This window comes from the organism of the source record quoted next, unplaced genomic scaffold (genome assembly GCF_019419815.1).
Source record: "Pyrus x bretschneideri cultivar Hongxiangsu unplaced genomic scaffold, Pyrus_bretschneideri_v1 Contig50, whole genome shotgun sequence".
Taxonomy (NCBI): domain Eukaryota; kingdom Viridiplantae; phylum Streptophyta; class Magnoliopsida; order Rosales; family Rosaceae; genus Pyrus; species Pyrus x bretschneideri.
The window spans coordinates 1-12,062 of NW_025999788.1; the positions used below are offsets into that span (position 1 = coordinate 1).

General features: G+C 34.2%; 1 protein-coding gene across 2 annotated transcripts; it reads left to right on the plus strand.

Annotated features, from left to right (window-relative positions):
* The first annotated feature begins 4,002 nt into the window (after positions 1 to 4,002).
* LOC103953275 (plasma membrane-associated cation-binding protein 1) lies at positions 4,003 to 5,785 on the plus strand. 2 transcript variants are annotated; one of them, XM_009365011.3, is made up of 5 exons: positions 4,003 to 4,161; positions 4,345 to 4,489; positions 4,638 to 4,727; positions 4,925 to 5,009; positions 5,121 to 5,785. In XM_009365011.3, exons 2-5 carry the CDS (start codon positions 4,376 to 4,378, stop codon positions 5,468 to 5,470), a joined length of 639 nt encoding a protein of 212 aa, XP_009363286.2. In that variant the 5' UTR covers positions 4,003 to 4,161; positions 4,345 to 4,375; the 3' UTR covers positions 5,471 to 5,785. The 2 variants fall into 2 exon arrangements, with proteins under 2 accessions (XP_009363286.2, XP_009363287.2); XM_009365012.3 differs by having other exon boundaries at positions 4,017 to 4,157.
* Positions 5,786 to 12,062: the final 6,277 nt, after the last annotated feature.

Consider the following 12,062-nt stretch of genomic DNA (forward strand, 5'->3'; position numbering starts at 1 on the left):
ATTTGTAGCTCAATTTTGAGCCAAGTTTATGCGGCAAAATTTGTTACCGAGAGCTATCGGTAATTCACTAGAGCTCAAACGTTTGTACTGTACTTTCACCCATTTTACTAATGAAATGAACTACTTTATGACATGAATTATGGTTTGTACAAATGCATGATGACAGATTGACGGTTTCATGTTTGCTTTAATGAGAGAAGTAGAGGCTTCTTTTTGAGGTTAAGGTCTATCGTATCACCTGTTGGATAAGACAACACACTAGTAACGGGTGAGACCCTCTGCATATAGCTCTTTCATCCATTTTTTAGCGTTGTTGTACGCACCGAAGAATTTCTCCTCTTTGGGGAATCAAAGCAAAATATTAATTAGTGAAGGCTAATAATGTTCTAAGCCAATGACTTTCGTTTTCAGAGTGACAGAGTTGATTATGTTATGTTATTTTCGATAGAGTTTTGCACTCAAAGGCTTCCCTCTACGTCATCCTTTGTCTTCTTGAATGGTTTTGCTTCTCATCATGTTTGTGCTTCCTCAAGCCATTGACGAAGACCACTTAACCTTTTTCCTTTCAATTGAAATGACAAAAAAGAAATTCAATAGATAAAATCCGACATTCAACAAAGACGTCTATATTTAATGGATAACAAAAACAACTGGCCTTAAATTGTAAAGGTATAGCGTATGAAAACGACACAAATAACTATGTCGCTTACAAATTTACTTCATCCTGTTTTATCACTACTTCATCCAAATTATCATATGGAGACAAATGAGGGCAATTGACGTCACATCTCCTACCGATTGAGCACTGATCTAATAAATTATAAATGGATAATTGGATATGGATTACAATATAATCATATATTATTCTAATTGTTTTTGGACAAAACATTATTTTAATTCAAATATAATAAATTTTATTCACTAATTTTTTTTCATAAAACTAAATTAATAAGGCCTAAATTGTGGTCTTTGAGGGTCTGTCTTGAAGGAGAATTCTGTAAATCCACCAACTTTCATAAGATACCTCGTAAACAACAACATTGCAACTTTTAATACTCAAAATAATTAGATTGCTTTTGGTTTGATTTGATTCTTATAAATTTTTAGTAATTTACTGACAACTGTTAATCGTTTTTTTTTAATTATTTTTGAAGTCCAATCTAATTAAAAATTGTTAACAGATTTAATATTCAATCCAAACAATTTTGATTTGCTTGCCTTATAGTTTATAGGCCATTATTAAGGCATCAAACATAATTCTGAGCTAATAAGGTGTATATTTGATCTATGTATTAACTGATTTGCAAATACTATTTTCTTCTTTGTTCAAACTTAAAAGTTCAAATACAAAACTGGCATTAGCCAAGCAGGCCAGCAGTATACTCCTCCTTCCACACTTGAGTTCGAATGTCCCGTTAATTTAAACTTTACTTCATATTTCTTCTAAAAATTTAATTTTTGTCATCTAATTATCTTCAATTCATTCAATCCACGTCAAAAACTGAGAGGTGTGTGCGGAAAGTAAAAAGAGGTGTGTGCGGAAAGTAAAAGAGGTGTGTGGATAGCAACATCCAATATCTATAGAAGAATAAAGGTTTGAACATTTTCCTAGAGATTAGATTCAGGTTTTATAATTTATCATGTTCTAATAGGATTTCAAATGTTAGAAGTCAATATCTGAATCTAGAGGAAACAAGACAAATAAAGGAAAACAAAAACATTTAGTCCACAATATCATCATAATCATACAATATTAATTTTCAATTAATCACTTTCTCACTGAGACTGCTCACCATCCCTTTGTTATAATAATTAGGAAAATTTGGATTAAGCTTGCTAAATAAAGAAATAAATTATCAAATCACATTTTTGACTAGACTCTCCATAATCTTGATCCTTTTCCTAGTGGGATTAAGATTGACCGTTCTTGATAGGGAGATAAATTATAATGGGATGTTAAAGTTTTGCTATTTTTTAAAGGGGTGTGCCTCTTTTTACTTCTCACACATTGCTTGTTAAATTCTGTTTGTTAATTTTCTTTATTTTATCTGATATGACGGCCAAAAATTAAAGAAGTGCGTAAGAAGTAAACATGAGTGTGTGGATATCACACTTTTTTTTTTAATAAAAGTGTCAAGCGAGAATAGAATTCAGGACCTCAGATGCAAGGATCAATATCATTAACCAACTGAACTACAAACTCTTCAAAAAATTATGACAACCATGAACTCATAGTTAAATATGGTGAATATGCGTACAACTTTCCTGTTAAGAGAGATAAATACTTACATGATGATATAAGCAACGAGATGCTGGAGAATTTCCCGACACTCAGATTAAACTCGAGTATTAATTCTTGTAGGCAAATGGGTGGCCGTCAGATTAGCAAAAGATGAACGTTTCACAGAAAAATCAATATCTTTTTCTCTGAAAAATCCCCTAACCTCTGGAAAGGTGTTCTCACCTGGGATATCTCCCTGTTACATATAAAAAAAGGACATCTCCCTGAAAATGTATGATACATAGAATCTCTTTTTGGTAAACTCAAGGATGCTGTTTCAATAGAGTTCAACTTGAAAATCAATTTTACCTGTCATTTAAACAACAAAATATGGTTTGACATATGTGTAAAAACTCGTTCTTTGATTTGTTTAGTTACGTTTGCATTGTAATTTTCAAAGGAGCAAAACGAATTAGTTGGTCTTCAGACAAAAATACAATTATTCTTACAACAAAAATCAGAACAATGATTCAAAATGTATGATGTCTTGTACCAGTGGCACTTGGAAAAATCCAGTTATATACACCATAAACTAAACCATTCTGGTACCAAAACCAAATCATATGCAGCTAAAAAACCAATACAAAACCTGTCTTAGCCCCACTGCAAAACCAATACACAGTTTTCTTGTTTCCCACTCCTTCTTATGGCCTCCAAACCCTAAAAAAGAAATAAATAAATAAAATTATAATTAACCCCCATGTGGATGCTAGCTAGGCTACCCAGCTATGTACACACACACATGTATATTATTTGTATTTTTAAAATTTTTTAATTTAATTTATGGTTGGTTTTTTTGTATCCACATACAATCAAACAAAGAGTAACATGGCATGAATTTTTGTCTGCATTATTTGTAAATGGGGGGGCCATGGGGGGTTGGTTTTATTCGAAGAAATTTGCTCAGTCATCGACGGCGTGAATCATGATTGCCAAATATCCAGCGAAGCCACGTGACAAGTATTTTCTGTGAAGCCAAAGGAAGAAGAAGAAGAAGATCCATACACGTTAACAATTAAATTTACAGATCAACATCCAAATCGGGAAAACCCTTCAAGGGTCCCACGTTTCAATTTGATAAAATCTACTCCCCCTTGAGGTGATTGCCAGCTGTCACCTCCCCCTACATGGCCCACACCACAATTTCCCCCTACATTTTCATAAAAAAACTTACATGCACTCGGACCATGATTTGCGATCATATAAATACTTCAAACTAATCATACACATTAATTATTTGTAATTCAGGTGGTTAAAATTATTTTCATTGTGTTTGAGGTATTAAATTCGAATCCTACATCTCTTAAAAAACACACACCGCCGCATATAAGAAAGAAATTTATGTCCAGACCACAATTGTGATAATATTCTAAATTAATAACGTATTATCATATATTCTAACTTTTTCACCAACAATACATTATTGATTTGAAATACAACACGATAATGTTTCAAGTCTAGGTGAGTCTATCTCTCCCACATACCCCACAAATTTACAACCACGCCACCCTGGCCTTGAATCACATATCGAATTGTGAAAAAATGGCCAAACCTACCTGTGAATTTTGGTGGACTGTCATAGCCCTTATATTTTAAATTCTATAAACCGACGGCGGAGGGTAGTTTAGGCAATTTGCATGGGGAGGTTGGCTGGTATCAATGAATAACTAGGTATTTTGGCAATTAAAGTGGAATTATAGGGGTATTTAAGTGTGAGTAGCATATGTCTATATGTTGATGTGCCAGGTTCTAAAGATTTTGTGGTATTAGTTTTGGAGAGACAGTTGGCTGCTACAGTGATAGAGCCTTGAGGTGGACCTTGAGAGTTTGATTGGAGAAGAGAAGGAGAAAGGAAGAGAATTAATCACACAATTAAGTAGGTAAGATATAGAGATTATTATTAGCTTAGTTTCGTCAAGTTCTTTGTGCTTTTGCAGGCTTCAAAATTTTCGTACTTATTTTCCGTATTTTTGTTTGCATAACTTTAGAGGATCGTTTGGTAACCAGTTCGGTCTGATACTTGAGTTTTTCTGATTTTCGGATTGTTCGTTTTTCGGTTTTAGACTTTGTTTAAGGGATATTTGAGTAGAAGAGATGGGTTATTGGCAAACAAAGGTGCTTCCAAAGATCAAGAAGGTGTTTGAGACCAAAACCAGTTCAAAAAAGGCTGCTGCTGCCGAGGCTTGCAAGTCCTTTGATGAGTCGAAGGTTTGTTTTATATATATATATGTCTTTTTTTTTTTTTTTTTTTCTCCTGATTTTTAGGTCAAATGATTTTATTTTCTGCAGAAGATCATACGGATAAAACGGTTCATCGATATTTGTGGTATATAACTGTATATGCATCTGTTTTCAGGAGGAAATAACCAAGGAGTTTGAAGAGAAGAAGGCTGAGCTTCAACCAAAAGTAATTGAATTATATGAAGCTTCCTCAGCTGAAATCAAGGTAAGATATTTAGAAACTTGTCGTATAAGATGAGAAAATATGTCTTGTCACCAGTTGCATACGAGTATGTATCTGTATATGCTAAAAATCTTGTTCATAAGACAACTTACGAGATAAACAATAAAAGAGTAAATTAATAAACCAATACTTAAGTGCTAATAAACTCTTTTTCTTTAACTTAATTTCATATTTAACAGATTTTGGTTAAGGAGCGCAAAGAGTCAGGATTGAAGAAGTACTCAGCAGCAGTCCACAAGTTCCTTGAAGAGTTGGCTAAAATTGGTATGTAAATTATTTAAATCATATTCAACGATTTTTGGTTTTAATTCTTCAAAAACACTTGTGTTTTTAATTATTTAATTAATTGGTTTGAATCTATATTTGCATGAACAGAATTCCCAGGATCCAAAACAGTATCAGAAGCCTCTTCAAAATATGGGCCAGCCTATGTTTCAGGTCCAGTTTTCTTTGTGTTCGAGAAGGTCTCAACATTCATTGTGACTGAGGAAACGGTAGAGCCGCTGCCACCGCCAGCAGAAGCAACAAAAACTGTGGAGGAAACAAGTGGTGTTGTAAAAGAAAAGGAGATAGTTATCGAAGAAGAGAAGAAAGAAGAGGTGGTGGTGGAGGAGAAGAAAGAGGAGGAGGTTGAGAAACCTAAACCTACCGAGCCCGAAGCTGCTGCTGAGGCTCCTCCTCCAAAGGTGGAGGAATCTGCTGCTGCAGAACCACCAAAGCCTTAGGAAGAACAATCAATCAACCATGCATGGATTAAAAAGGTTTAAAATTATTAAGTCCTTTCTCCCCAAGTCAGTGATGACTTCTGTGTAAAATGTTATATTTTGGTGAAAATTTTTGATTTGTTATTCTTTAATACTTGTAATCTCTTTGGGAATATTTGTTTTCCCAAAGTTTCATTCATGTGTAATCTTTTGGTCTATCAGTCTGTGTATGTATGTATGCATGTCTGTGTGTATGTATCAGTCATATCCTCTATGTGAATTACTATGTAATACTCATTACAGTACCAATCAAACAAGTACTGGTTGGCAAATTCAGTTCTTTCCTTATTATTTATTGTTTCTGTATAGCTTTGCGTTCGTTGCTCATGTGGCTTAATTTATATTTGTGTGTCTACCTCAACGTGTTTGTTTATTTAATGTTAAAGTGTTTTTTTTTTTTTTTTTTTTTTAGCAGCTACTTAGTACTATGGTCTAGTAGTATTCCTCTTTACTTGTAAGTGAAAGATCTTAGGTTCGATTCTCGTTAAAAGGAAATTTGAACCACATTATTGCTAATCCATTGTGAGGCTAAGCCGACCTCCTTTCCCTTAGTATAAATAATATAGTTTGTTAAAAAAAAAAGTTTTTTTAGCTAGTACAGTAGTCTTGCACGGACAATTGAGCTTTAATCTAAACAGTTGAGCTTTTTTTTTTAGATTAATAGGGGAGATAGATTTGAATTTCGATTTTTGACTGTTTAAGAGCGTTTAGTTATATCAAAACATGACATTATAACGTTATGGTCCCATCTTCACACATTATTCTCCCATGTTTCAATTAATATTTTTCAAAGACAAATTAATCGTTTTGTACACATTTGTTTTATGATTGCATTGGATATAATCAAATTTTAAACCTATTATAATCCTCACCAATATATAACCTTACCCTTCCTCACTGCATAATCACAATAGAGACCTAAACACTAAGCCAGAGTTGTTAGAGTGGTGAGCAATTAGATTATTTTACATACAATAAAAGTAAAAGAAGAAAGTAGTGAGCAATCAAGAAAAGTGATTGAAGAGTTTGTATTCATGTGAACACATAGGTTATTTGACGTTGTCATATCTCTAATGTGAGTGTTTTAGACTTTTCGTGATGTCCGAATGACGCAATTTTAATTTAAGCATGTATGTTTAAAGCCTGTTTTAGACAGAATTCGTCCGAATATGTCATTTATCATGTTTAATTCGGATTTTAAATACCACTTAGTATTACGATCTAATGACATTCTTCTTCACTTGTAAATGAGAAGTCTCACCAAAGGCGAATGTGAACCACATTATTGCTAGTTTATTATGAGGCTAAGCCCACCAATTCTCTCTTAATGTAGATAATATTGTTTGTTAAAAAGAACAAAAAAAAGATTTAAATTTTTTAAATTTTAAATTTTATTTCCTTTTAGATACCTAGGGTTTCTAAGATTAATTTAGATAAGATAATTGATGTCACATCCCAGACTCCAACCTCTCGGATATTGTCCGCTTTGGCATTCTGGGCCTGGACTATGTCGCAGCCACCCAGCTACCGCACGGTTTTGTTCTTGTGGACCGTAGTCCACAAAAGGCCTCTCTGAAGTTAAAGCTCTGGGCATGGATATATAAGGCCCAAAGACCACGCCCTCACGGGCGATGTGGGATACTACAATCCACCCCCCTTAGGGAGTCCGACGTCCTCGTCGGCACACCACGACCGTGAGTCTGGCTCTGATACCAAATTGTCACATCCCAGACTCCAACCTCTCGGATATTGTCCGCTTTGGCATTCTGGGCTTGGACTATGTCGCAGCCACCCAGCTACCACACGGTTTTGTTCTTATGGACCGTAGTCCACAAAAGGCCTCTCTGAAGTTAAAGCTCTGGGCATGGATATATAAGGCCCAAAGACCACGCCCTCACGGGCGATGTGGGATACTACAATTGATCTCTTCACTCTTTTTTTTTTTAGGAAAACTAATGAAAAGGGCTTGAAAACTTTGAGTTTTAATAATAAGGACAAAATAAAGGGTAAAGTGAATAGTATCAGGATTGACTTTTTAGTATAAAAACATGGTTTTTTGTTAAAATGAACAGTACTTTGGATTTTTCGTTAAAACTCCCATTTTTTTTTACGCACCTCTAATTATTCGTGATGATTAAGTTGAATAAGAGGTGTTGTTATCCACATAACCTTATTAATTTTTATTATTTAATATTTTTTAATTCATTCAATCTAACGATCGAAAAATTGAAAAATGTGTGTGGCCCTTAAATTAGGATAATCAATGGATAAATGTAAATATACCTAAAAAGATTAAAAAATTAAAAACAATATTGGGCCGTTCAAAACGGGAAAGACAAAAGGCAGGAGGCCAATAAGTATAAAAAACAGCCCAATTTTGAAAAACTCGAGTTCGTTTGAATCAAATACAGAGCAGCTGGTGATCGGGCATTGCGTTCTTCTTCAGCCTCTCTCTCTCTCTCTCTCTCTCTCTCCCTCTCTCCCCCCCGGCTCAGTATGCGTCTCTGCTCTTCCATGTACGCCCATATCCATACACCACACAACTCTATCTATCTATTTATTTGTTAGCGAAGAGAAAGTCTTTCGCTTGTTGCGTTCATTCAATCCTGCTCTCTCTCTCTAATTTGTAACGAAGGATCTCAATTCTCTCTCTTTATTCTAATTTTTAATAGCAGCATGCATTTACATACACAATGCCAACCAAAAGTTGGATTATTTATTAGGAGTAAATTCTGACGCATGATGTACATTTTTTTTAACAAAATTATTTTCAGCTTTTTGAGATTGATGCGTATTTGAGGAAACTCAGAGAAATAGTGGTTCAGAAGTGCAGGTTTGTTAAGAACCCATATCCACTTGCTTGGGTTTATATTTACTTTTTGAAGCTTCAAATCAAAGTGCATTTTATTGACGTGTTGCAAATAACGAAAGTGAATGTCTAACTTTATTTTAGTAGGGTGGTTAAACTGCGAATGAGCGCACATTATGGAGGTTGAAGGTTTTTGTAAAGGAGGTACTAAAAGTTCAATGGAAAAGTCCTCCAGGGGAAAAATTCTGAAGCCATTGGCGGCAACAAAGTTGCAGTCTCCAACCGGAGTAGAGAGATTTGTGATACTCTTGCTAAGACTGCCATAAAAAGGACTAAAAGGATCTTGCTTGAATGTCAATTGACTTTGTTCATTTAGAGAAATTGAAATGCAGTTTTGTGCAGGTTTTCACATTGACAGCTCTGTAAATCTCCTTAATGGATCGTTTTCTGTATAGATATGTTATATTATGGATCAATCTACTTCTTGTTTTCCGTAAGTAAATACACATAATTAGATTTCTATCCATTTGCTGTGTTATGTGAGATGACGCTGCTCACTGAAGAATGGATCAGATGGATCCTTAATTTCCCGTTCTCTAGCCATCGGGGTTTGTTTGGGTTGTAAATGTTAGAACTTAGCATGGTTGTATAATTATAACACAAAGAAATAATCGGCTGATCTGATTACAGCAATTGCCATGGAAGTTGAACAAGATTGACTTTGACTGGTGTAGCCATGGTTGGTTGTTAATCACAAACCAGAACTCTTCTACTCAGACCTTTATATTCTGATGGTGATTGACCTTTAACGCAGAAACATTTCTCTGAGAGTAGGGAATTCATTTTATACGGATACAATGGTAGCCAACTTCCATCTATCGTGGAGGGTTGGTTGTTCACCCGTTGCACCAAATCCCAACCGTGTATGGAGTGGCTTTAGAAGCACGTTGGATGTATTTCCTTAATTATAGGATGTTGGTTTTACATGTATTCAAACTCTAATGATTTGTATTACCAACATATTACTTCTCCTTTATCACAACTAGTTGAGTTCACGTAGGATTCTTACAATAAACCGTACTTGTTAGCTTGGCGTTCAAGAAATATCCGTTGAAGAAACAATGCAATGCTCCTTTTGTTACTTTATGCTGTCACTTCGACGCGCTATTAAACCTTGAAGGAGGATTGCACGTTACATTCCTAGACAACTTGTTTTCAAAGCATTACAAAATAATCATTTCATAATTGCGCATTACAAGATCGACTCAACTAAACATGTTCTTTGGAACAATGATCTGTCATTTAATTGCACATTACAAATTTGAATCAACATAAATATTGTCAATAATAAGCTGTAGTGATACAAGGCACAATGAAACATGCAATAGTTTCCTTTACTCCATGAAACATGCAAACTCCATGAAATCATGCACTCCCACATTTCAATAGCCGTTAAATGTTATACCCTAAAAGATCGCAAACCATTCATACATTCCTCTTTTTGGAAAATAGTATTGACAAGTATTGAGTTTTAAAATCATAATTACATAATCCAGTTCCGGAAGTCTTTTCACTTTGGTGAAAAACATATGTACGCAAGTCTTTTTACCAAGTGCTCATTCATGCAACTTAACTTAAGGAAGACAAAATTCAAGCACAGGTGAAAATTTATAGACATCTTGCAAAAGTTAATGAGTGTGAAAACCAATTTTCCTTTCACTTATTCTCCCATTTGGGCTAATACTCATAAATATATTCTTTCAAAGAATGAGCGAAATAAAATCGCTTCATATTTTAGACATAAGAAAATATACCATACCCAACATAAGGTTGTCAAACTGAATTTTAATAATAAGTTACACTTTAAATTTTACCATTATTACAATTCATGGCAAAAAATTATGAAAATTTGCAGAAACATATTATATGCTAAACATATAAAAAGTTCAAGTCATTTGGTGACCATTAGACATGTCATTCATCCGACTTTAATCATGACACGCAATCTACCAGAAAAATTATGTGCATCTATCATAAATCTATACATCCATAACAAATTCAATTTCACATCATTTCAATTTCGATGTCCAAAGGAAACTCAAGTAGTCAAATTTCATCCTCTAAATGGGCATCAGAGTTCAAATTGAAAAATTTACAAGCGTCATACTTAAATAATGCGTACTTGGGCAATCCTTGATTAATCTTTATGATTCCAATATTTTTACATCAACAAGTCTCATAAAGAGACATAGAGTATATCATGATGCAACCAATTTCTATGCCGCAAAACCACAAACTATAATTGGGCTCATTGTGAAGACATGGAACTTAATCCCCCCAACGAAACTTTATGAAACTATTTTAATTTACACATTTGGGCAAGAAAATTAATTAGTTTCTAGTACTAGATTATATGTCACAAGAGTACCTTCATGAAAAACTTCAACACCTGTGGGCAAGATGAAACCTTCACAACTCTTATGAAATAAAATCCATACTATGCCATCTTAATCAAGATGCAAGTTTGATCAAAGTAACCTTAAAAAACAAACCCCTTGCTTAGTTGATGCAAGCGTGTAAAGAAATTGATCAACTCCAACCTGAAATAAGTCAAAAGTCACATGGATTGTCAACTAAGTCATTATGATAACCTGATACTTCGAGTCTTGCCAACAAATGGCATCGACCCAATAATCTTCTTCATGACTCTCTTTAATATCCAATTAATCTCACAAAAACTGTCAGCATGCTTGAAAGAGATTAATCACAATATAACAAGTGATGCGAAAATTAACTTAACACACAAATTAACCATTTTTTGACAATTGTAGCATATAAATAAGTAGGGATCGTTCTTACACCGGGGATTAGGAGGGATTGCTAAACTCTCTAAACTGACTCAAATAAATAAACCTGACCTTTAAAACACTTAAACTCACCTAAAAAGACTCAAACACGTCACAAGACTCAAAACAGGCTAGAAACACTCAAAACTGCCTTAAAAACACAATCTGGGCAGTTTTGAGCCTAAACACAAACTTGGACGAAAATTGGTTCTAACTTGACTCAAAACTCTTAAAAACACAATCTAAAACATATTTGGACCAATTAGACACTCTAAGACAATTGGGGATTTGGTTTTGGACGAAAATCAAACAAACAAAACAAATATGTAAACTAGGCAGATTTGGACGAAATTGATAGAATTAAGTGGATGGTGAGATGGCTAGGAGGTTTTTCTCCACACATGGCATAGTTGCATATAACACAATTTTCAGTTGCTTATTCAATGAATTTATGAACCTCAACACCCCAAGTTAATTAGGTACGCTTAAATTAACTCTCAGATTTCCCTTAGGCCATTGAATTGAATGGAATTAGCGCATTGCAATCAAATTATTCCTTAAGAGTTTTCTATATGAAAGCGCATAAAAGAAAGACAATCAAGGGTCATTAGGTTCTATGGAAATCATAGGTGTTGACGAGGCATTCATAACTATGAAAGCGCATGATACTTATGCCAAGAATTTACTTAACATAATTGTGACCAACAATCTTAACTACTCATGAATATAAGTTCCCAACGATTAGGTGAAGTTCCCTCATACCCTAGCATCATGTTTATGCATGCAAATTAAGCGTGCACTCTCAATTCATATACATAAACAAGTTTTAATTAAAACAGATAAGTAAATTGAATTCATCATTCATGAAATCACAACTGAAAGTAATCAAATCATCATG

What these genes read in the sequence shown, in the direction of transcription:
- LOC103953275 (XM_009365011.3), top strand. Translation starts at nt 4,376, where the DNA reads ATGGGTTATTGGCAAACAAAGGTGCTTCCAAAGATCAAGAAGGTGTTT. An exon ending in AGTCCTTTGATGAGTCGAAG is followed by an intron (nt 4,490 to 4,637) that starts GTTTGTTTTATA and finishes ATCTGTTTTCAG; the next exon opens with GAGGAAATAACCAAGGAGTT. An exon ending in CTTCCTCAGCTGAAATCAAG is followed by an intron (nt 4,728 to 4,924) that starts GTAAGATATTTA and finishes CATATTTAACAG; the next exon opens with ATTTTGGTTAAGGAGCGCAA.